Here is a 25,712-nt window from a genome sequence, read left to right as displayed (position 1 = left end):
AGCTGTGAGCTGGGCGTGCCTGGAAGATGCTCCTCACAAAAGAATGAATGCCTGCTCTGCTTTCCAGATCGCCTGGTTCAGAAAGCTCTGTTCAGTGTAAACCTGGCTGTGCATTACAGACTCCCAGACTTGTGTGCGTGGTGCTGCAGTAGGTGTTGTCCCCTCACTGCATGTGGTTTGCAGGTCTCTGCATCCCCTTTGTTTCTCCATCCCCCATTTGTTGCCGCGCTCTCATCTGCTGCTGGCCTCGAGCAAATGCTCCTTGGCTTCTGCATCGTGTGGGCCCTGCCTGAAGGAACCCGTGTCAGCTGTTGGTCTGAGGATGAACCCAATCCCCTTGCTCTCCTCTGCTTACTGCTCAGGGAAGCTCCCGATGGTCTCAGGAGCTGGAGCCGGAGGGAGGCTGCCGGGGCCAGCGCAGCCTTGCAGAGCACCACGGAGCCAATCGCTGCTGCTAGGGGTGGAGCTGGAGCTCCAGCAGATGAAACCGAGTGCCTTTCCAGCACAGTTGGTCTGGGCGACTGAGAGATCTGTTCGTGGGGAGAGGAAAGCCGGGACTGCGGCTCCGACGCGCTCCTATCCCAGCAGCACCGCAGGAGCGGCCGTTACCCTCTGCACATCGGAGACGCGAAGGTACTGCCCTCCTCTCGGCTCTTGTGCTGCTTGTTGCTCGATTGCTGCTTAGAGTTGGAGGAAAGTTTACGGGGAAATGAGCTGTGTGCAGTGACAGCGCCCATCTGAAGGCAGTGGGAGGGATGGGCGGTGATGCTGGGATGCGGTGCCAGGTGTACGGGGCAGCTGGGGCTGTTTTGGTGCTGCTGCTATGGCATAGCCTGCATGCAGGGCCCGCTGGCAATGCTTGCTTCCCTCATGCTGTGCCAGAGGTTGGAAGTGGCCGACATGCATTGTGTGTGACCCAGAGCCTGTCGGGTGCCAGGATGCTCTCCAGTGGTGCTATGGAGTGCAACATCCACCTGTTCAGAGGTGACCGGAGTCGACTTGGTGCCTCAGTGGGGACTTTGTCCTGCATTGGTTGGTCAGCAGAAATGAGGGGTGCTTTGTGCAGGCTTTTCCCCAGCACAGCCCTAAAAACAAGCTCCTTTGACTGCAGACTTGATGTCTGCAGATGCAGGAATCCAACATATTACCTCTGCTGTTCTTAAAGTTTGGAGAACTTCCCAGGCTAGCAGTGCTCTGAGAGCAAAAGCAGGTTTTGGGGAGGTAGCTGAGCAGCAGGACAGCTGCTCCTGGCCAGCCCTGAGCCGGGCACTGTTGAAGAACCTGCAGGAAAAGCAGCAGCAAACTTGAAGCAGCTGCTGGCAGGGGGGGCTCGGTGTGCTCCTGGGGTCAGCTGACCCCACGTGTTGCATTGGAGCTGTCTGCAGGTCTGAGCCTCAGAACAGCTGTCCTCATGCACCATGAGCACTGCCATTTGAGCTGCCTGAAAGCTCTCCTCTCATGACTCCTGGGACGTATGAATTGTTGGTGATCCCTATCCATGGACTGGTAGGTAGCATCTGACCAGGAACGTGCCCTAGTGCTGCCCTTCAGGCGGCCACATGCTCCTTTTTCATCCCATAGTACTGGAATGACCTTAGCGTGCATGACTGAGTGCAGAGCAAGATTTGCAAAGCCTGGAGTAGGCAGTTAAAAATCCCCGGTTTGCATTTTCTGCAGGTTGTGCCGTTGGCTCTCACACAAGCACGTGCTGTGTTTGTGCTTGTGCAAACACATAAGCAGCTCTGAGCCATGGGGTGCAGGGCAGGAGGGGTTCAGTGCAGGGAAAAGGGGCGGTGAGTGGGGGGTCTCCTTCTGCTATCCCTGCTACTGCAATAGACAATTCCGTAAGAGGTATTTTGATAAAGGTTGCTAGACAGTGACTCATCTCCCATAGGAAGGGACAGGAGGGAAGGGAAGTGCAGGAGCTTTTTAGGGTGAAACTGGAAAATGGGTCTTCCCCCAATATTTGATCAGAAGCGGTGAGAGCGGAGCTCTCTGCCCCCCAGAGCAAAAAACCCTTCAGTCAGAAAGCTCTTGTTCTTGGTGTCCCTGCAGCTGCCCTGCTGCCTTCTGCATCCCTCTCCCTGGGGTGGATGTTGCCCAAAACACGACTTGATTTTCTACCTCCCCCCAAATTGATTTCTTCTGATCAGTCTTAGTCACTTCTGAGTCACCCCAAGTAATTAATCCTTGCTCCTGTATAACAGTTTAGCTCTTCTATCTCTACCTGCCCGACCTGGGTGTGCATGTTTTCAGAAGTCACTTTGCTTTGCTCTGTGCTGCTCTGTTGTAGCTTTCCTCTCAATCCTCCCTCGAGTTTTCCTGCCCTCTTCTGCTCTTCCTGCTGTGCTGGAGCCACGGGGAACCCAGAAGAGCTGTAGTGCTGCACCTCTGCTTCCTCAGGTGTGCTGCAGAGCACATCCACCCAACAGGTTTTCTTACCATCGTTGCTGACTGACCACTAACCATTCTGGAAAAGGTTTCCTCTGTGTAGGGAGATGTTTTGCTGATACCTGCCTGTTGATACCCATTTGCAGTGGGTTTATTGCAGCTGCTGATCACTGCTGATGCGACACCTCGCTCTGGTACCAGCACAGCACTCCGTGCACAGAGATTTCCTTGGGAGCACTGGTGGCCAAGCTGGTCTCGTTGTGGGTTTTACCTTCCTTCTGCTTTGGGACTGAGGAGCACAGAGAGGCCAGCACTGCCAGGTTTTGTCTGAGTGCTGTGCCACATCTGGGTTAAACTCCCAAGGTGCACAGTGAAACCCAGAACCACATGGAGAGATCAGAACTGGGCCAATTTCTAGGCCAAAACCTGGGTGCAGATGCTCCCAAAGGTGGATTTGGGTACAGAAATGAATACATTTCAGGGGATCCGTCTCTCCCTCCATTGCACGGTGTTGTGTGCAGAGGCAGTTGCCTTCCTGATGGCACCATATGGAAGTTCAGTGATTCCTTACAACTTGTGCAAAATGCCCTTTGCTGGCAGGAGCTGCGTGGTGTGGAAGGAGCCATCCTGGGAACAGCAGCAGCTTCAGGAAACAAAGGAAAGGTTTCCCCTCATGCTACGCTGCCACCTCTGCAGTGGGATTGACTTTATTTGCATCTGCTGAGGGAGGTTTAGCAGAGCCAGGTGTTGCTGTGTTAGTTCAGCATCTTTGACCTTCAGGCAGCCTGTGGATGAGCCTGGAGAGATGTGGGCTTGGGGGGGTGCTGCATCTTTGCCCCTTTCTGACAGTTCTGTTGTGATTTCTTGGGGACACCAAGCTCAGTGTCCCTTGTCCCCAGATGAAGGACATGCAGATTGCTCTCTCCAGACTTGCCAGTTGTGTGGCACTGGGGATGCTGGAAGTCCCCCATGCCAGGATGGAGCAGAGACCGATACCCAAAGGCCGTCCTGCTCCTTTTGCAGCTCACTGGAGCAATTTGAGGGTGCTTATTTCTAGGCAGTTTAAAAAGTCAAGAGGAATTAAATAAATGCTTGTATGGATTGTGGCCCTTATAGAAGTCGTGCGTAGGAGAAATACGTTTTATCTGCGGTCACTCATGCTCTGCTCTCTGCTCATGCCTCTCACCTGGCCCTTGCAGGAGAATGTCTGGGTCTGTGTGATCCTTGGTCACCTTGCAGCAGCTGCAGGGAGAGATTCCCACTGCCTTTGCTCCTCATTCTGCTGACAGCTGCGTTTCCCTCGTGCTCAGAGGTGTGAACACTTCTACCTGCACCACCATCTGCTCCTGCAGAGCAGGAGGATGGCATTTTGTGGGGGCTGGGGAGAGCTGTGACACTCGTGTTGTGTTTTATTAATTAGAAAGGAAGAAAGTTGCAGAGAGATCAGATTTTGAGAAAGACCCCGAGTTCTAAAATGCTCCCAGAGGACAGATCCCTAATTGCTCTCTAATTGCATTAGGATTTCATTTGTTGTTCTTTTTACTGTCATGTTCCCATTTTTCTTGACAGTTTGCTTTGTGCCATTAACCAGGAATGGCTGGAGATGAATATCCTCAATATTACAGCTGGCCTGTTGTGCAGTGCCTGATGGCTTTGCGCCTCCATGCACCCATGGGAGATGTGCCTGGCTGTCAGGCTCTCCACCTATAGATCACATGCATGATCTGTGTCAGAGCACATACCTGCCCATGGGCCTGGGTGCAATGGAGCTGCATGTGGAAGGCGATACCAACGCTGGAGAAGCAGAGAGCTGCAGTGTGAACTTGAAAGTGCTCCTGGGTTTGATCCAGCTGTTTAAAACCAGTGGGGTGGACTTGTGGCAAAAGTGAGACGTGGGTATTTAAGGCTGTCATAAAGGGCACGGCTACAGACCCACAAATATTCAGAGCACACTGGTTTCAATATTACATAAAGCAAATGGGAAAGGCTCTGAGGCTGGATCTGCAGCACCCAGAGCAGCTTGTCAGAAACTCCAGAATGGGATGAAATGGAACACCCACGACTTCCAAAGCCGTAAATTAATCAGCTCAAACCCCCTGTTGTACAGGATGTTGGGTGAGCTCCTCTATTATTAGAAATATAATAAGCACATGTGAAGTGATGGTGTTAGCAGGAGCCACGCAGCTCTGCCCTGTGCTGCACTGCATGCTGTGCTGCTCAGTGCAGCATGGCAGAGTACTGTGCATTGCTCCATGCCTGGATGCATCCGTGCTCTCTTTGCAAGCAGCAGGGATCAGAGCAATCAGGGGGGGTCGTTGCTTCCCACCATGCAAAAAATGTCTAAGTGGTGTTGTGCATGCACACAGCCCCCGTGCTGGCAGCAGGGCTGCTCCTGCTTTGGCTTTGCATCAGTGTGTGCTGATGCACAGGGCCTGCTGCTTTCTCTCTGGGACCACCAGGCATCTTTGGTGCTGGAGTGGTGCGTGGTGCTGCTTTGCAGGGCACTGCTCTGCTGCACAGTGAGGAAGAACTCTGCAAAGCAGGGTGCAGGCAGCTCAGTGCCATCAGCAGCTCAGTGCCATCAGCAGCTCAGTGCCATCTGCAGGTATCGTCACTGTTCCACATTTACGAAACTCTTCAGCATTTTCATAATCTCCTTCTGTAATGCAGGCTGGTTGGCGTTTGGGGCTTTTTGTTCTGAAGCTGAGTGAGTTCTGTTGCTGCTCTGCTGTGAGAATTTACAAACCCTGCTTTGAAAACTAAAACTGCATACAATACATCACCTTGTTTTAATACCTTTCCGCTGCTTCTCGGTGCCACTGATAAATCACATAGGAATGGGAGTCCTTGGGCAGTGCAGAGAGCTGAGGCCCTCCCAGCCCCTGTGTTGGGTTTGTCTGCAGGAGGCATTGCCAACCTGCAGCCCACCTGGCTACGGCCCTTCTGCAACTGCAGCTTATTTCTCCCAGCCAAAAACAGAACAGTTTGCATTTCTGGAGACTCTTTCACACCAGGAATACTACAATGGGCATTGATTAACCATTTCTCATTGCTCATCTGGTGATGAGGGAGAGAATAGAGGTGTGTTGTTTTTTTTTTTAATGGATGAGTGTGAGATGATCTGGCTTCTTCAAATAACACAAATGCAAATACAGGGATTTCTTTTCCAAAAATCAATGGTGGACAAAGCAAAAGAAAAGGCTTTAGGGGGAACTCGAATGTTTTATGTTTTACTTAAGGTAAATCTCCTTGCTGTTTGCAGTTGCATGCAAAGTTAATTGACAGATTACATGATAATAGGAAGAAGTTTAATGAAATCTGCTGATACCCTTTAGAGGCCATGGAATTTGCAAGTGCAATTAAATTAGGCCAGAGGTTTAGCTACCCCATGCTAACGAGGGAACTGAGATGCACAGCATTTGCATTCCTGGTGTCTGGTTTCTAAATCACTTCACTGATCATGAAAAGCTCTGCTACAGCAGTGGACTGGAACTGGAGGGAGCGGAGTCCATGGGTCAGTGCAATGGGGGGGGGGCTCTGGGCAGAGCCACTGGGCCTCCTTGAGCAGCTGGGCTTCAAACAAACGGTGACATTAAACTGATGTGGAGTTTGTGCTGTTGAGGCTGAAGCTGTTTTCTGTAGAGGTGCTTTAGCTCAGCCAGCGAGGCCGGCGCGCAGACTTTTATCAAGGAATACAGTATTAAAATAATCCCCATCAGTGATGGACAGATTTGTTCTCCAAAGGATCCTTCTAAGCTCATTGGCACCTTACAGGGCTTTGCCTCCTGGGTTGCTGAGCTGAAGCTGATGGGGAATGACAAGCACTGATTATGCAAAGCACCAGAGGCTGCGAGCTGCAGGCACGGGATTCAGCTTGACTCGTTTCCTGCCGCTTTGTACATCATTAGGGAAAAAAGTAGGTCCTGCTTACCCAGAGACTGAGGTGGTACCCAGGCACTGCACGTGGGGGCTGAGCAGCACAGCACTCTGCAGCACAGCCCTGGCACCCAGCACTGGGCAGCCCATGACCTGTGTGCCCGCACCCTGGCAGCGCTGACTGCGCTCTGCTCTGGGAGGCACAGGGACTATTGATGCGTGTTTTCCATGAGAAACTACTGTTTCCATAGCAACCACGAGCATCACATGGTAACCCTGGCTCTGCAGTGTGCCAGCCTGCTGGGCACCCAGTGCCAGCCCCGCGTTGCCCGCCGTGCAGCACGCAGCCCCAGGGCTGCGCTTTCCTGCCCCCATCCGCTCCTGCATCCCAATATGAGTGAGTCCTTCTGCTGCCTTTGGCTGCGTCAGCCCCTTTGTCCCCAGAGCCTGCACGAGGGCTGCTTTGGCCCCTTCTTTTGGGCACATCCCTGCTGAGAAAAGGCCTGAGCTGCACAACCGGGCTGCTCTGGGGCAGGTGCCAAAGCCTCGTCCTTGAGGTGTGCTGGGCACACAGTGAGGCACGAAATACGATTGCTCTTAGTGCTGTTCCCACCAACTTTATTAAATCAGTCACAATAGATCAATCTTCTCTTTAAATACGTTTTTATTCAAGTCAGCATGTTCGCAATTAAATTCTGCCGCACCGTAGCAGTGTGAATAATCAAAAGAATTTGTAGGTATAACCAGCTGCACGCGTTGTAGGGACCGAGCTGCTCTCCAAATTGCAGCGTTCCTCCCTTTAAACCTTGCAGCATCCCACCTCTGCCACCCATGCAGCAGTCCATGGCACTGGGTCGTGCTCTCTGCTGCATGCGCACTCTTCTCCATTGCTGTCTGAGTCTGTGCTGAGGTGGCTCCTAGCACAGAGCTGCTGGGGATGGGGAAGTTGTGCAGCGCTGGTTTGTGGCTGGCAGAGGTTGTGTCCGTGTTCCATCTCCTCCGTGTCACTCCCCTCAGCCTTTCCTCTATGTTTTGACACATGCAGCAGACACGTGCAGCGTTTCTCCTGCTCTCCAGCTCACGCCACACACAGTCTTGTTCTGATTTTCAAAGCTCCAATAAAGCGTGTCAAAATGCATCAAAGACTGAAGGCAGGAGTGAGGCAAATTGACGCTGGAGAGGAGAGAAGGAAGGAGGTGGTGGATGAACCCTGAACCAGGGAAGAGATGCAGGGAAAGTGAAGCACGGAAGGGGTGCAGACAGATGTGCAGCACAGCTGGAGGAGCACAGAGCAGCTTGGTTTGGAGCAGAGCAAGCTGAACCCCAAAGCATGCAGCCCAAGGAGAACTGAACTCATGGAACAGGCTCAGCCATCCGTCGTAGTGTTGAAATACAGCACTTCAAAAGGCAGTGTTTTGCATTTCTTCAGATGCTTTCTTGTAAGTGCGGTGACACAGTTGCTGAAAGCACATTAATTATTAGCATAGACTTTTTTTTTGTTGTTGCAAGACAAATTAAACAACTGAAGATAACAGGAAGTGTTACATGAGATGTTAATCCATGAGAGAGTGACAGGCACCAATAATTCATAAAATGAAAATCAGGGCATTTAATTTTTGGCTTGCTTGCTTCTGGCATTCGTGCACATGCTCAGTCGTCACTTCTCTGGTGCTTCAGTGCAGGGGTTTCGGAAGCTGTTAATTTTGGGAAAGGTGATTAAGGCCCTTGAGAGTAAATGTTATGAAGGACAACATTTTTCTCCTCTTGACTGCAAGAAATGGAGTTGCTGAATTCAGTGCTCTGTAGTACAGCCTTCCCTGTGCTTGGCTGTGCAACATGAAAAACGAGCCTCTGCAGAAATTCACACTGAGCAGTGATGGAGCACCACATCCGTGGCTCAGAGCTGGGTGCTCACATCCCAGCGTGGCACAGCACGTGTCCACGTCTGCTGGGTTTCAGCTGCAGCACAGCTCCTTAAAGAAGCAATGTGGCTTTGGGTACGTCGTAGAATCGTAGAACCGTTGCGTTTGGAAAAGAGCACTGAGGTGTCCCTGGTGTCAAGATGTTGATTTCTCTCCTCTAAAAATTGAATGCAACTTAGCATCTTCCTGGTGGTTGCCAAAAGCTGGAGTCAGCCCCATCAAATTGATTTTCATTAAGCCGTTATAGTCACTGAAACTGCTGAGAAGAATCGTGGCCATATGGCAGAAGGTATTTAAAATGAGGGCTCTTATGACAGTTTGCCATTCTGATATGTGCAGGGGTTACGGAGCAGGAGAGGAACACCAAAACCTGAGTGCCTACATGAGGAAATAGCGAGTCATAAACCCCGCTGTGGGGAGAGGAGGAGAGGAGGTGGTTGTGGTGGGAGCCCCGTCACCCATATCTGCACCTGAGGAGGAGCAGACAAGGAGTTTTGGGTGCTCACACCATGCAGTGCAGCCCGATGCTTCTGCTCACTGAGTGTGGCTGGCAGGGTGTAAATTGCACATTAATTCCTCAGCTCTCAGCAAGAAAACCTCTGGGAACATGCAGGGAACAGATCTCTCCTTGCTCAGCATCTGCACTTCTCCAGCACGGTGCTGGTGGGGCACAGCCTGGATCTCTTCTGGCAAAGGGTGCAGGTGGGGATTGTCCCAACCCAGCAATTCTGCGAGCTGTAAGGTGCTGGTAGGCAGGGAGAGTTAAAAAGGAATTAAGTGATTAGAAATGCATAAATATTAATTGCTGATGGACTCCCTTTATGACACTCTCAGGTAGAGGAAGTTAATAAATCACTGCTGGCACTGACCCACAAAACAATACAGAATGTGTCTGAGACACAGCGAGGGGAGGGAGGGAGAAAGGCCTTTCTGGAGCACATGAAAGCACTGTTTTTAGGTCAGGGAGTGACACAACAGAACTGTTTTCTTTACCCCCAGGCTTCGTGTCTGGGATCTGCCTTTGCTGCAGACGGAGCCCTTGCAGCAGATGCCACCAGTGGGGCTGCCCACAGTGCAGACCCCTCTGCAGGGGACAGGTGGGTCTCAGCTGATGCTGGCATAGTCCTGCAGTTGCTGTGCAGGGTCCCCAGTGTCCTCCAACAGTGGCAGCGTGGTTTATGTGATGTAGAGGTGTGTGTGTGTTCATTTGTTTGGCTGCAGGTTTCCTTGGCACCTTTCTGATATACTGCCATAGCAGCGTTGTTATCCTGGAATGGAAAATAAAAGAAATATTTGGGGAATGTGAACGAATCAATGAACACAAAAGCTGTGTCCAGAGCCAGCAGCTCACACTGCCATGTGCACAAATGTCAGCACTCAGAGTGGCACTCCAGGCTACGTGGAGATGCTCTCAGGCAGCAGAGAGGCAGTGAAGAAGCACAGTGAAAAGAGAAGGGGATCTTTGCCTTCCTGTTATGCTGATGTAGGACAGGTAAGAGTCTGTTTTCTGAACAGGCATTGAGTTCAAACTTAGCCTCGAGGTATCTGGGATTTAGTGGTAGCTCTGCAAGGGCGGTGTGTTCAGGTGGGTGCTGGTAGGTGAATGCTGCTGTAGGCTGAGCAGAAAGCCAGCCACAGAGGTTGGCTTTTTGGGTGAAAGCGACGTTCCTCAAGCTGTGGATTTGCTTGTGCATGGGAGCACAGCAGAGGTCTGAACCAAGGCCAGACACGTGTGATCTCGTGGTGGTAATTCCTCATTTCCAGCACTCCAAACATCGTGTGAATACTGGGGATGGTGACTGAGGGAGAAGACTTCCAGATCGGTTACCTTTTAACACTAATTTAATTGTCTCACAACAGTCTGCCATGGGCTCCTGATGCATTGCTTTAGAGTCTGTTGTTCCAGCGAGACTTTATTAGGGAACTTGAGTAGTTACACATGAATCACTCCACAAAGCTGCAGAGCTTTCACGTTGTCAGCATAATCACTGCATTCACCTGTTGGGATGCATTTCATCCTTCTGTTGTAACAATGGTGCATAAAACCGAGCAGACAATATTGAAGCTAACAAATCCTATCTCTGAGTCAGAAGTTACTGCTTAGAGAAAGGACATTAAATCTTGTTCTTGGATAAGCCCGTTTAGCCCCTGCTGCAATAAAGGAAATTGGGGGGGGGGGGGTGTTGATACAGCTCCACTCACATGGCTGTAATACAGAGGCAAAATAGACCTGGGATCTGTTATCAGAGCAGGAAGGGCTGAGCTAACACTGAGCAGTTTTGACTCACTCTGATTTTCGCAGTGAGAGTTTATACTGTGAGTGCTGCAGACTGCATGCAGATGAAGGCGATACGCCTCTGTTTGGCTGCTGGATTAAGATTTAATGAGATTCTTTGGTTTGCCTCGTGTCAATCTGTCGTGTTTCAGAGGTTGTTTCTCCCACTTTATTTTGCCTTTGATGCAATTTTGCAGCACTACTTGTACTCCTAAAAGGTTCTTCTGGCGTCTTTGAAAGTTTCCCAATACAGCAGTATTCCAGACAGAGTAAATGAAGATTAAACCTAGGAAGAAAGAGGGGAAAACCAGCAGTGATTTGCAGAATCAGTGAGTGAGGGCAGCAGGGGAGCTCCGGGGTTTGCACCTTTTGTCTGGCAGATCCAGAACACCAAAAGGAGCTTTTCCTGCAGCTGGCAGGGCCTCCCCCGCCTGCCTTCCTGCTATGAGAGCTCATAACTCGGTCATTGTCGTGTTGTTTTCCTTCCCAATCAGCAGAATAAATGCTATAAAAACCACATTATCAGTCTTCATTGCGCCTGGGTTTGTTATGATTATGAATTAATAGACGCTTTATCTTGGCATTAGTCAGAAAGCATTGGCCTCTATTTCCCTCTTGAATTGCAAATTGTTTGTTTTGGTTTGGTTTGAATTTCCTCTCTCTGAAGTTCCTAATGGTGGTTTTCGCTCTGCCGGGGCTCAGCGTGGCTGTAAAGCAGGGTTTGACACCCATGGGTTCCTGCATGGTGGGCAGAAAGCTGAAGGTTCCCGCGTGCATCCTGCACTGCCAAGGACCTCTGGCCCACAGGGACCTCCATCGAACACAACTGCTTCTGCTTTGGAACTAAATCTGTTTGTTGTCTCTTCTCTTTGTTGCCGTGAACAGATGAAATCTTCTGACATTGACCAGGAGTTGTTCACTGAAAGTTACTGCAGAGTGTGCAGCGCGCAGCTGATATCCGAGTCCCAGCGCGTGGCTCACTATGAGGTAGGATGCTCTTTGTTCATCACGGGTGGGTTGTGATGCTCCATCGGTGCCTCTCACACCTGTGGCTTCAGCTGTTCTATGAAGTGGGTACACGAGCCTTCAAAGCACCTCTCTGAAAAGTCAGAATTCAAAAGAGTGGTTTTTTTGCTTTTACATTATGCTGTAAATGATGTCACTTGCGATGTTGCTTGCTTTATTTTGCCTGCCTAAATCTGCAAAGTCAGGCTACACTCTGCTAAAAGACGGTTGTAAAGAAATGTGGCTAGCAAGGAGATTGCTATAGAGTTCAGCAAAACAAGTGCAAGTCTTTATTTTAAATGTGCCTCGCTGTACTTTGCTGAGTGGGATAGCTGATTGTGCAGAGAACAGATTAGTATTTGTGAATGCATTCAAGCACTTAAGAGGTAGGGAAGCAATAAACAATTAGAAGGGATATATCATTAGAGACATGTTAGAACAGCAATTAACGGCACTGCCTATCTTCAAAACAAAATTAAATAAATTCCTATTAAACGAGGGAGGAAATTGAAAGGCACGCTGCTGTGAGATCCATCCAGAAAGAAAACTGCTGCCTGGCAATGCTGCTTCTTGGGGCTGTGGGTCTGAGCCCCCCCTGCAGCCTCACAAATGGGTGAGCCTGGGACTGAGGGTCTCTGTATTTGCAGGGATGGAGAGGCTGGGCTGCGCCTTGCCTTGCTTCTGCACGTGGTGAACTGAGAGGGTCTGCAGCAGCACAAGCAGAATCAGACACTGTGTGATACGAGGCCCTGGAGATGGAGTTTCCCCCGGAGTTTTGCTGCGAGCGTTTAGCAATGAAGAACCACTTGTCTCCCTGCGACCACAGGAGACGTGCGAGAAGCTTAATGGGTGCACAGTATCCAAGGATGCTGTGCTGGATTAGTAAACAACAACAATAATGCACGTTTATTTATAAGGCACTTGACGCTTCTGCTTTGGCAAACTCCTGGAGACGTTTCCTGTAAGTGCTCCCTTGGCTGCACTCTGCAGCACGGAGCCTGGCAGACAGGAGGGCTGCAGCTCAGGGACACCTTCAGCTCCGGGCCAACGGGTGAGTGGCTGCCAAGGTTTGCTCCACCGGAGGCAGAAACGTTGCTGCAGGAACAGCATTAGCGGCCCGTGCGAGCAGTGGGATGCTCAGCCAATCTCTTTTCTTCCGTGCCTTTAATTGTAGGTATGAGCTGAATCATTAATTTCTAGCAGGTGTTTTCAAACCGTGGAAAACACCAAGGTTTTCTTGCTGTATATTTCCAGTCTGAGGTGTGTTTTGTTTGCGTGTCATCTCTTGGGACCTCCCAGCACGGCAGTGCCACGATGCTGAGGTGCCCGTTGGGCTGTGCAGTGTTTTCCCCTGTGGTTGGTTTGGTTTGGTCAGCAGTGCCCTTACCCACACTGAGCTCAGGGAGAAGGGCAGCTCAGCCTTTAGCTCTCCAGCACAGCCCAGATCTGCAGCCTTTGTGCCAGGCGTTGGGATCTTGGCTCCTTTGTGCGTGCAGAATAAGACATTTCTCTGTAAGAAAATAGAGGAAAACAGTCTATGAAAGGGGGATGCTTTATCTTGCCAAACAGGAATAGTCAGTTCCAATCGCTGTCTCATCTCCTTCTCCAAGTCATCCACCAATAACTCTCCTTTTCTGCTGCACTACATTGCCAGGAATAAGAAATAATTTGATGTCAGTCGCGCAGTATTAAGTGGTATTATTTCCAAGGGCAAGTGTAGTGGAAAAAATGACAAAAGAATCAGTGTGTTTGCAGCATATTTTTGCTTCCAACCTGACATACAGCAAAATCCTGCCCTGATTTTATGTGCTTTGTGCAGTCCCGTCTCTGGCTTTCTCTGATACATCTGTGGCACCTTTGCTCACCTTTCCGTCCCTGTGGAGCTGCTGTGCCACGTGTGGGAGAAATCAGAGGACAGCAGTAATGTTGGAAGTGCTGTGGAACGTGCCAAACAAAGAGGGAGAGGGAGGAAGAAATGTGGTTCATTTGCTGCAACTGCACTGAAATCCTTTGCTCCGGAGAGGATTTCTGCTCTTCTGCATCCAATCACCCATAATTTAACACTTCCTTCCACTTCTGTCTTTGAGACAGGGCTGTAGCAGTCCCTCTGGTGTGCTGCTGTGTACAGTTAGAAAGATAAGCTTCCTCAGTCAGCTCCAAGTCCTCATTGCTGCACAGAGGCGTTCACAGCCATTAGAAAGATGTTACCTTTCATTTTCAAGTTTCTCCTTGAAAATCATGCAGGAAAATTACCAAATATGCAAAGTTGCTCTCAGATCCCACCTTGAGCTGCATGCTCATCGCTACGCTGCTCCTTAAGCTGCTATAACGCTTTCCTTCATGGTAATCTTTATTGCTTCAGGTGTTCAGGCAGTACTTTACTTTTTCATTTAAAATGAAGAAATGGAGCAGGCTGGTAGGAAGAGATGCCCAGGAATACATCACGTGGATTTGCTGTTATTGGTTCACCTTGTGGCATGAGGGAACGCTGCTTCAACGCTTGCTGTGGAGGCAGGGGGAGGGCAGAGGCAAGGTGTATTCAAATTGAAATGCAGAACAAAAACAGGGAACAAAAACAGTGCTGTGCCCTTTGGCTCATTGCTGGGAGCTGAGAGCTCTTTGGAATTTCTCACCCTGCCACGGTGAGCAGGATGGGCAGCATCAACAGCTCCATCAGTGCTGCTCGTCTGCTTGGTGCCCAACTTCATCTGCTTCCACGAGTCAGTCCTGCTCTAGGATATTTTGCATAGGGTGATGGTTTGTCTGGAGGAATAATAAACATTGTTTACCATTGGCACATCGGTGCTCCAAGCAGCAAAATGTGTGTGCTCAGAAAGCCAATCCTGTATCTGAAATATTAACACGGTGCACATATTAACCTAAAAGCACGAATTCCTGTTAACAAAATACGTGTTGCAGCGGAACACAGGGAGCAGGGATGTTCTGTGTCTGGTGGGAGCTCCCTTCGGGGGATGCTGTGTGGGCATTTCCAGGGTGGGGGGTCAGAAAAGACACACTGGTGCCCACTGGTGCTGGCTGTGTGCTGGTGAAGGAACAGTAATGGTGCTAGCATTGCTGTTTGCCCCTTGGGTTTGTGTTAGAGAGAGCAACCTTTGATTTCACAGGGGCTGGAGGAGGAGAGAATGTGTCCAACGTTGTGCCTGCGTCCTTCCCACAGCTGTGGAGAATTGGCTTTGTTGTGCTGGATGACATGACACAGTTTTTAGTGGCTGCTCTGACTTTACAAAGAGACTAAAGGAAGAATTTGTGCGTGGTTTGGGTGCTGCAGGTGTTGTTCTGTTCCTGTGTGTGTTCACAGGGACCTTCTGCAGGCTCCCTCAGCACTGCTTTGTGCCATGTGCCAGCAGCCAGGAAAGCACAGTGAGGTGTGTGTGACCCAGCAGTGTCTGTGGGAGGTGTGCATTGGTGTCAGCACTTATGGGGGGGCTGTTGCGATGCCCCTTGCCTTCTCTGCATGCAGCATGTGCTCAGAGCTGCTTCAGGAAACCTCTTTAGCTTCAGCTGGTACTTTACGAGGCTCCGTGTTACTGTGCTGTTGTCAACATTAATGGCCAAACATTATTTTTAATGCACTCCCAGTGTCCAAATCTATTGCTAAATAGCAGCAACGCGAATAAAGCCTTCTCACCCAGCTCCCTTTCTGTGGCTCCTCTGTGCAATTCCCGTTTCTGGCTGAAAACAGCCCAAGTTCATTGGACTGCTGAGAAATCAAACGCACTGGGGGGGGTCTCATGGGGCAGAGGTCATGGGGCAGCCCCAGGGATGTCCCCAAACAGCCAGAGTGGCTCTGGGTTGGAGGCAGCGGCACGCTGCTTTGTGCTGATGGTGCTCAGGGAGGCATTGCTGTGTACCAGGTATCGATTCCTGCTTTCCTTTAATATTTTAAACTCACAAGCCGTGTTTGGATTTGGGTTCCAGGTGTTTGAAAGCAGAGCCTTCAGTTATCTCTGTGTTGTGACAAAGTCTGCCCACGTACTGCACGGGGGCAGAGCAGCGATTTGCACTGACATGCTTTAAAAGTGATTTGTTTCAAGCACGTGGGGATGCGATGAGAGCAGGAGCTGCTGCTGCTGTTTGCTGCTCGCAGCACCGTGCTGGTTGAGCACGGTGTGGAGATGCTGTGGTTGTGTTAACCCTTCTGGTGCTGCTTCCCACCCCGTGCCAGGACCATCGCTGCGTGCTGGCAGTGCAGTGAACCCATAGAAGGTCCCTATGGCACCCAGTAAGGCTGCTTCTGTGGGGCTCAGGAGCAGGGAGTGCTTTGGGTTTGACAGGTTGAGAATACATGCTGAGCAGGTATCGAATAGTTCACCAGTTAATTGCCTTTGTGTGGGCAGATTAGTATCCAAACTGGCAGCATTTCCACCTGTTGCTATAAAGAAGCATTTCCTGGTGGTGGAAATTCAGTTGCACGCAATTGGGAATTGCGGACACGTCTCTGTGTGCTCACAAAGTCATAAGTATGAACAGACACATTTTAAAAAATTAACTCACGGAGGAAGAAGAGGAAGTGGATGGAAATGACCGTCAATTATAAATGAGGCTTTGCAAAAATGACAAAGGGAGAAAAAGGACATTGGCACCCAGCAGCGTCTGGAATAACAGACGGAGTTTGTCTCTGCGACCAACGGGGATCTGACAATAGTGTTTGCTTGTTGTGTGGGCAGGGGAGGTAGAAAAAGGAAGGAGATTTCTGAAAATACTTCTCTATTTAAAAAAAGCAGAGGATGTTGTTATATCACAGAAAGAGGGAGAAGTTGGTTCCATTCCAGTAGAAATTTGAAAGTTTGTTAAATAGATTTTCAAATCTATTGCGTTACCGAGTCAACTGGTCCGGTTGTTTGCAGCTCAGTTGACCAGAAAGGGCTGTTCCCATGCCCAATGCTGTCACTGCTGCTTCTTGGCCAGTGGAAGGGGTCCCTGGGGGCACTGCAGCTCCAGGAGGGGCTCCGTGGGGCCATTCCATGGGGACATCGTGGTTGGGATTCTGCACGAGGTCTGGGGAGCTGACCTTCATCTCTTACGTGGAGGTTGCAAGTAGGGCACATACAGATAATGCAGTTGATGTAATTGTATGACTGCATGTTTTGTGATGATTTAATTAAGGAACAGACAGCGTGCAAAAAAGGGAACGGTGCACGCTAAAAGGATTAAAAGCCAACCAACAGGCTTCTGGGGAAGAATTTATTGCAGGTGAAGTGATGCCACAGCCATTAGTGGTGCCCTCACAGTTCCTGCTCTCATTTCCTGCTCCTGTCCCTGTCTGTGCCCCTGCTGTGAGCAGTGGGTGCAGAGCAGGCAATGAACCAACTGTGGGACAGGAGAAGGTGGATCAGAAACAGCTGCAGTTCAGCAGCAGAGCGGTTTGAACCTGGTGAGGTGGTTGGGATCAAGCTGGTGGAATATCTGCAGCTGTCAGGTCTTATCATTTCAATGGTGCTGGGTGGGAACAGACCCTGGGGCTGCTGTGGGCTGCAGCCCAGCAAACCCAGAGCCAAAGTCTCTGTCAGAAACTCCCTACCTGCTGAGATCCTTCCCAAGGACATTGCTGCTGGGAAATGCACAAAAATCTGTTCAGTTACTGCAGCAAGGGAGCAAATCCTCTGTAAGCCCGAGCTCTCATCTCTCATCCCTTCCTGTCCTGGCTGCAAAAGCAGAAATCATTGCTGTGTCCCAGGGCTCATCTGCAGCCACGGGTCCTCAGCTGTCGTCTGCCCACAGAGTCCACACTGTCTGCTCCTGCTGTGTGCTCAGGACAGAGCTGTGCTGCAAAACTCGATTTATGCAAAATCAGATTGCATTCCCTAGCACAACGTAGGGCTCTGCCCTTTCATTTGTTGAGGTTGAATCTCTGGGATCCTGCTGCCTCTGCCACAGTCCTTGGGATTAGAATAGATTTGATAGAGATATAAATGATCCATTTGCCTAATTTTATGGATGAGCCTTCCAACAATAGATGAGCTTGCAGTGCAGGAGCTTGCAGTTGCTATGTGAAAACAGCCTCCTCCGGAGCTCCCCAGCCCACAGAGAGGGGTGTTTTTGAGGTGTGCAGTACTGATGTAGTCTATAGACTTCTTCCCCGTTACAGGAGCTGTGTGCAGACACTGGAGACAGAGGATTGAAGTGAAAATGCCTTTGGCATAACGCTTTGTAGATCTACAAAAAGAACACTGAGAGGCACAGAAACTCTTAAGATGAAGTTGTGGTGCCTATTGATGAAGGAGCAGACGTGTTCAAAGGCAGTGCTCTTGTTGAAGACCATGAATTTACGTCTGTGTCAAAGCTTTTTTTTTCCTTTTCTAAGGTTCGTGCGTGCTGTAAGAGGGACCAGAATGGGATCTGTGTGATCCCATCCATCCCAATTTGGTGTTCCCTGTATGTGGATGCTCCTTTGGTGCCTGCACTTGGCTGGGTGCTGAGCACCTCCTGGACCAGCAGCGCTGTTCTTCCCAGCTTTTCTCCAGGGCTGGAACCCAGCAAACCCCACACAGCTCGTCTTGTGGCTGCAGAGCATCACTGTTGTGGAGCATTGCTACCAATAGTCACCCTCCCAGTGTGTCACCACTGCTGGTGGCTCTGTGGAGGGGAGGAGAAAACCAGCAGGGCTGTTGGTGAGCAGCACACCAAGGGTCGCTGCTTCGCTCCGGCTGCGGTGTTAGGATGATAAATGTAAATGTGGGGAAGGCCAGAGATAACACGAGCTGACAAATGGGCTGTGCTACCTCTGCTTCCTCAGAGGGAATGAGGCACTCACTGCTGGCTGCTAAAAGCCAGGGATGATTTTAAGCTCTGCTTTTATAACCGTAGGATAATAAGGCTGCATAAGGAGCGTGTCGTTTACGATGATGCCAAACATAAGTTATTCCTTTTCCTTGGCATTCTCAGGTCTGAACAAATGCATAAATAAAGTGAGAAACATTTTATACCCAGAACAAAACACGGAAAAACTTTGCTGTTTGCTGAACTCAGCGGTTGTAGCTGCACACAGCCAGCCAGCACACATCTGTCCTTTGGCTTCCAAATGTTTCTGATGTCATCTCTTAATTATCACCACCCAGGCTGCTAATCACTGGGAGGTGGAGCTTTTGGGGTTTCCTGTGCCCCACTCAGAGCAACAGGCGTAGAGCTGAGCTCTGCCAGGGACCAAACAGCATTTCCTAAATGCATGCAGGAAGAGGAGGAAGGGAGAGATATTTGTCATTATTTATCTTGACTGATTTGCTCCATTTAAAAAAAGAAAATAAAATAAATTATTGCCTAGTTCACATTTATGCATTCAAATTTAGCTCTGTGCAAATTTAGCTCCAAGTTCACGCCGCGGGAAGAAGAATGTTCCAGTACATGCTAATGATAATTTAATATTTTAAAATTGCAAATCTGCGATCTGAAATTATAATATTACGGGGCCGTTGTTCTTGCGAGGCAATCAGAAATGGAGATTGGGAGGAACATTTGCATAATAATAGCTGCCTTGCAGGCCTGGGCCACGGATGCACATAGTTAGTGGCTTCAGGCTGCTCTCCCCAATGGAGTTATGGCTCAGGAGGTGCACACAGAGCACCCAGCACCCCTGTGTGGCTGCAGCTGGACCAGGTCCTGGCAGTGCTGTCTGCAGGGTGATGCGGGGCCAGCAGCAGCTGCTTCCCAGCAGAGCAGGAGGTTTCACATAATGCACAATTATCTGGTAATTTACCCGCGGGGGAAATTTCTTTCAAACCTTTGGCAGGTATCGGTTGGCTTATTTCCTAGAGTGAGATTTTATTCCCTTTATGTTATTTTATTTTATTCTGCTGGAAATGAAAGAACTCTGCAGGCTTCTGTCTGCGTGCGTGCATCCTATCCCTGGTGATGCCATCCCATCTCCTCCTGAAGCCAAATGGCCCCGACCTCTTCGGTCTCTCCTGGAATGGAAATGGGCTGATAACAACCATTGCTCTCCTCTCACCTCTTCTATTTCCCCATGCCCACGGAGCTGTCAGTGCAGACAGCAGATGCTCTGAGCCCACTGTAAGTTCGGCTCCGTGAGACATGGCATCCTTCACTTGGAGACACTTCTCAACGGGACATGAAATGTCACTGCAGTTTGGTTTTCTACAAGGCACGTTTGCTTTTTGAAACCTCATTTCTTCCTTTTTTTTTCTCTTTTTTTTTCTCCTTTTCTTATTTTCCAGAGTCGGAAACACGCCAGCAAAGTTCGCCTCTATTACATGCTTCACCCCATCGACGGAGGCTGTCCAGCCAAAAAACTCCGCTCAGAAAACGTGGGTATACCTCCAGTCCCTGTTTGCTCCATGAATCATTGCCTCTGTGCATTTTTTTGTAACTGCTGCAGATAATCAGGTCCCCAGAGGTAACGTTTAGATTAGCCACAATGCTAAGTAACTGGAAATAATTCTCAGTAAACTGTACAAGAAATATGATGTGCATCAGCAGCTGTAATTGCATTTTTAGTTATTGCAATGCTCTTTCATTGGAAAAAGAATATGTTGGCAGCCAATATCTGACTTTTATTCAGCTTCACAAGGTCCAAGCAGCCTGCAGCAGCCGGGTCAGGTTGTGCTGCAGGTTGGGGAGTAGCTGCATCCATCCCTCCCTGTGTGCTGGGCTGCATGAGAGCTGCTGCTGAGCTTCCAGCAGACAGCATCCACGTGTGGCTGTGGCTCACGCTATCAATATTTAGCAAGATATCTTCTAATTAAAGACAGAAGCCTGCAAGAGTTGCCAAAGGGATCTGAAAGCTCCTTCACGCAGTAATTAAAATTTTAGCAGAACTTTTATGTTGCACGCAGGGTAATTGCAGATGCAGTTTGCCCCATCACAACGGGATCTCATGCCTATTTTTACTGAGTGATTAATTGCAGGATGTGAAAGATGGAGTGGACATGCACATATAGGCTTGGAACATAATTCTTTAACGAGCTCCTTTACATCTAATGAGCCCCAGACCCACACACACACACCTCAGCACACTGAGATGGTGACTACAGAAGCAAATAGACCTTAAGTAAGTCCGAGCTGAACCACTTCCCATTTCTTTTATAAGAAGGCACAGCGAGAAGTCAGGTCATTCAGTGCTGATTCAGTGCCCCTTAATGGGGCTGAATTGAGCGAGTCCTTATGAACCAGGTGGGTGATTTGCTACACCAGACCTACATTCTGAAGTCATTAATATCGTAACAACGTGGCGGGGAAAATCTGCCCATGTTTACAGCTCCGTGTTTGCAAAGCAGCCCTGTTGCTTATCAGCTTTATCCAAGATTCTGCATGCAGGGGGAACAGAAATATTTAGGGCATCTCTGAGGCAGCAGAGTAACATCATTACTGCATAAAGGATGCAGCTGCATTGCCCGGCTCAGATGTCTACCAGTATCAGTCAAGCTGTGACGTACTGACTTTAATGAATATTAGAAATAGTCCTTGCAAACCAAGTACATTTCTGACACTAAGAAAAAAATAAAAAGCTGCACTGCTGCAGAGCTGCATTCCATTTCTGTTGTATCCTTTAGGCCATAAAACCGAAATACTTTGGTTTCCTTCCACAAATCACAGCTGAGAAAGAGAAGATTCTGCAGTTATAGATGCTCCATGGAAAAGGCTTTGAGAGTTTCAGTGTTTGCTACCTGGCCTCTGAATGGCATGGAGAGTTCTGTCTGCTGTTTTTTGGGGAGCATAAAAATATCCTGCATTCCTGCTAGCACCTTCACAGCAGAACCTTCTTCAAGCACAGAAAATTAACTCAAATTTAAGACACTTTGCAATGCTTTGAGTGCCACGTTTCGTACTGCTGTATTTCAAGGGTTTGGATAATCTTTTCTTCTCAGTAAAACCCAGGAAATGCAGACAGCAGATTTGTATCTACGGATTAAAAATCCATACTTTTCTTGAGGATTGCTTAGGGAACATCCAGCAAAGCACTGCTGCTGCCTGGCCCTGCGTGAGGATTATGCCTTTTAGCAGCTGTTAACAGGCAGCTGAATGGCTGAAGCTAATTCTGTTGGATGCACGAGATTTGCTTTGAAGTTTGTAATATCACAAAGAGAAGCCCCTGCGTGCTGGGCTGTCCTGTGCTGCTGCAGAGCAGAGTCAGTACTGGGAAGCAGACAGTGATTGCCAGGACTGTGCTGCCCTGTGGCTGATGGAGGTTGTGACCCCAACTTTGCAAAGGGTAGAGAGGAAGGATTGCCAGGAGAAAGTTACAGAAGCAGACGGGAGGAAGAAAAATCCCTTGCACGCCGGCTCAGCTTGTGCAGCGTGGGTTGTATGGAACTAAATGGTGCCTGCTTGCTGTGCTTTGGGCTGAGCAGGGTTAGGGATGCTGCAGGCTTGTGCCCCCAGCACAAAGGCCATGGGGAGCTGCTGGGCTCTGTGCCCTGGTTGAGGAGTGATGTTGTTTTACCGCTTGGCTGCACAATCCCATCAGCGAGGCATCAATCAGCAGGTGACAAAAGACAACGGGTCAGGTTCCCCCCAGCCCATCTGGTTACAGGTAAAACAGCCGCTGACAAAGAGGCCAGGCATAATTACCCTTCAGGGCATGGCAGGGCAGAGTGGTGCTGCACTGCTGTTGGGGTGGGTGCTTGAGGATGCACCCCTGGTCTGGTGGTGACATCTCACCCATGCCCTGAGATGCTCTCCCGGAAGCATCCATTGGTGTAGATGTGAAGCTCAGGGGTCCAAGGGTTGTTTGAAGCTTTTTTTTTTTTTTTTTAACTGTAGCCTGTCTGTGAAATTGGATTGGAAAGAGAAAATCATTGTCAAAGAGGAGAACAAGAGGAGAGACCCTATTGCTACACACTGAAGTATCAGGTTTTCAAACGGTCTCTGTTGGAGGCTCTGTATATGTTACCACTGCTGATGATCAATAGAGGCTGGGAATTTTTTTCTACTCTGCTCTTAACTTTCAAGTGATTTCTCTTTGAAGACGTAAAATATCTTGAGAGAATCCTGCTTAAAAGAGCTGCAAATTGCACACGGAACAGTACTTATCACCTCTTGAGATTTCTCCCTAAGGTTTAAGTTGATTTATGGTTAATAACAAAAAAGCGATGAAAATCAGTCCTCCTTCTAATTGTGCTTCTTTCTTAGGGAAGGATGACCCTGACTATGGGTCGGGTTTGGCTGCAGGTTCTGCTCTGAGCTTGCTGTCCTCACTCAGTGCCTCTGTCCCATTCCATAGCTCTGGAATAACTTCATAGAGCATTGGGGCTCTGTGTCACCGCAGTGCTGCTGGTTTGGGTGCTGTGGTTGCCAAAGGGAACCCATGCTTGAGACCATTGCTGGCTGTCCAGCACTGGGCCAACCACAATCCTGGGTCTTCTTCTATCTCTTCATTTGGGCAAATTGCAGAAGGCATTTACCAGCTGCCTGTGCAGTTGATGTGAAATGGAGATCGAGGCCATCAAGCTGCATGGCAGTGTGGGTGGAGGGACCCATGCGAAGCACGGAGCTGACATAACTCAGGTCCTCCTCCTCCTTCCTGGGGATGATGCACCTCTTTCTTGTGTTTTCTATCACCTTGCAGGGCAGCGACGGTGACTCAGTGGATAAGAACAAATGCTGCACGCTATGTAACATGTCCTTTACCTCAGCAGTGGTGGCTGAATCGCATTACCAAGGGAAAATCCATGCCAAAAGGTTAAAGCTGTTGCTAGGTGAGCCACCGGCGCTGAAGGCCACAGGTAGGTGGGGGTGGTGGGGAGACATCACTGCTGTCTGCTGGGCTGGGGCAGATGGATGCTCATCGGTGCTGCCTCCTGCCAGATGCCCATCTCCGTGTTCATGAATTGCTCCCTGGAAGGCAGCAGCTCTGCCAGGCAGTGGCTGAGCCTCACCGTAACTATCAGAAGTTATTTGACAGCTTAGCTAATGCATGTAATAAACCTTTCCTGTTACTGCACGGAGCAGAATCCCATTTGCTTTTACCTCAGAGGGAAATGCAGTCTTTAAAAATGTTTTGGATCGATCACCTTTTGATTTTCGCCCGGATGGGCATTCACGCTTTTCCTCGGCGGTGGTTCCAATGATGCGAGCCTATTAACTTTCACATTTTAAAAGTCAAACATTGCAATCAGATAACCTGGCTGTGCCAGAGTGTGCCTGACCATAACAGAGCAGCACACAGAGCAGGAGCTGCGCTGGCATCGCTGTGCTGTCCCGCAGTCTGAGCTCTGTGCTTCACTGCTGCTTAGAGCATGATAGGAGCATCACAGAATCACAGAATGGGTTGGAAGGGACCTCAAGGATCTCGAATCTCCAACCCCCTGCCACATGCAGGGCCACCAGCCTCCCCATTTAATACCTGCCCAGGCATTGCTGTGTGTTTTACATCCTGCCTAATGAGGCGTGCAGAAATCCCACCAATTGTGATAGAAGGGATTTGTTTTTTTTAATCTGTCTGTGTGCTTTTGTTGTTGTTGTTGTTTTTAACTTTGCAGGCTGATGATGCTGATGCAGAAAGCATCGTTTGTCCTTTGTCACGATTGGCTTGAGGGAAGCTATGGCTTTTCCCTGGGGGATGCAGGGGGCTGTGCCAGTAGGTGGATTGCTGCTTCCCACTAACGAGGGCACTCTAGGAAGGCTCATTAAAGGCAGGTGTGGCAGTTCCCTGTGCTGCTCCTGGGAGCTGTGCTGTCTCTTGGGCCCACAGAAATACAATTTGGGGTCCCAGGTTGCAGAGAGTGAAGGCAGAGAAGTGATGGTCGTGTGGATGGGTGATGGTCGGACAGCAGCAAGTCCTCCCGTCCCCAGGCAATGGCTTCCGAGAGCTGCAGCTTCGCATTGTGTTTCCATTTAATTTTCTAATCATCTGAATCAGCCTCACAGAGGCAATAAGTGAGCTGCACCACATGCTCTGTAAGTAATGGGCTCTTCAGCTGCAGTAATCACTGGGAAGGAATAACTCAAGGACTCATTGAGCCTTCCGTACACTTGATCTGATGAAGCTGAGATGCAGGAATACACTAATAAGTGTATTTTTTTTTGGCTCTCCAGCCATTCTCAGGAATGTGCCCATTGGACACAATGCTTTCCCTATGGGACATGTCCTGCTCCATCCTGGGGTGCTGAGTGCACCAAAATGGGAAACTATCTCCAGATGGCAGTGCCTGGTTTATAGCTTTACACAGACATCTACACTGCTACCCAGCATTGCTGGAGAGCTCTGAATTGACTGCTTGCTTAATGGGGGGGTCTGATTGTAAAGGGAGGGGTGAATTTGTGAAATTCTGTGCACGTTTCTGGAAGTTATCTCATCCACACGGATGTCTCTGTGGTGTGTGGCGATGGAATGAGTTGAGGGGACAAAATGAAGACTAATGAATGCAGTTGGAGCTGCAGGGAAATTCAGGCTGAATTTCCTGGAGCTCTTTCAGGAGCAGTGTTTTCCAGTAAAGAAAATGCACTGAAAAATAGGTAACGTGCTCAACAAAAGCAAAGCATTTGCAGAATTTCTGTGGCTGGATTTCCATCCCCAGTTCCTGGAGGCAGTGGGACCCCCAAGCTCCCAGCAGACACTTGCAGGGGCTCAATCCCAGCCCTGATGCTGGCAGTTCCTCCTGCTGGATCTGCAGCTCTGCAGATGCTCGGTACGAGCTGACGGCTGCAGTCTGCTGCTGAGCAAATCCCTCTTTAATATTCTGTTTTTTTGTCTCATCAGTCTCACAGAAAATTAGATTTATTCTCAGCCTCTTTACGGGGCTACACCTTCCCTGTCTATTTTATCATCCTGATAAAACACAGATCTCCAATTTCTCTGCTGGTGCTTTCAGAAGAGGGAGGAGGGCCCTAGCAGTAAGGGCTCTCACAAGGGGAAAGCAGTGTCTGATCACTACAGGGCAACATTGGTGATGATTTTCTGTTGCTTCTCCTGTAGGAAGTTGTAGCCCTCCGAGGCTTTATGTCACTGCTATTTCCAATGAATTTCTGCAGTCATGTCCAACACCGTCAGCTTGCATCCAGGCACCAGGATGAGTTATAGAGGGCTGTGGGGGAAAAGAGCTGCTGCCTTCATTGCTCCACACACAGGGCATGCAGTGCCCTCAGCTGGGGCTCAGCTGCTCTCTCCTCCTTTAGTTCTTGGAGAGCAGCAGTGATGACAGGTTGGGCACCATTTACGCACAGCTATGAATGCAAAACTGTTCAAGCAAAAAAAAAGAGTCAGCCATGAGTTCATCAGCAGAGTGCTAAGTGTTTCTAACTTTGCATTTTGCCTCATGCAGCAGAGT

General features: G+C 49.4%; 1 protein-coding gene across 1 annotated transcript in view; it reads left to right on the top strand.

Moving 5' to 3' along the window:
- The first annotated feature begins 550 nt into the window (after nucleotides 1-550).
- Nucleotides 551-25,712, top strand: part of ZMAT4 (zinc finger matrin-type 4) — a 35,501-nt gene continuing 10,339 nt past the window's right edge. Inside the window, exons 1-4 of the mRNA XM_042835237.1 lie at nucleotides 551-633; nucleotides 11,350-11,451; nucleotides 19,662-19,751; nucleotides 23,012-23,168. Coding sequence (XP_042691171.1) covers nucleotides 11,350-11,451; nucleotides 19,662-19,751; nucleotides 23,012-23,168 — 349 coding nt within the window. The 5' untranslated portion in view covers nucleotides 551-633. The remainder of the gene's footprint in view (nucleotides 634-11,349; nucleotides 11,452-19,661; nucleotides 19,752-23,011; nucleotides 23,169-25,712) is intronic.

The sequence above is a fragment of the Centrocercus urophasianus genome, unplaced genomic scaffold (genome assembly GCF_019232065.1).
Source record: "Centrocercus urophasianus isolate 14NV4802_14NV808 unplaced genomic scaffold, USGS_Curo_1.0 seq_50, whole genome shotgun sequence".
Lineage (NCBI taxonomy): Eukaryota > Metazoa > Chordata > Aves > Galliformes > Phasianidae > Centrocercus > Centrocercus urophasianus.
The sequence above is the reverse complement of the archived record's forward strand: the minus strand, read 5'-3'. Positions and strand labels throughout refer to the sequence as shown.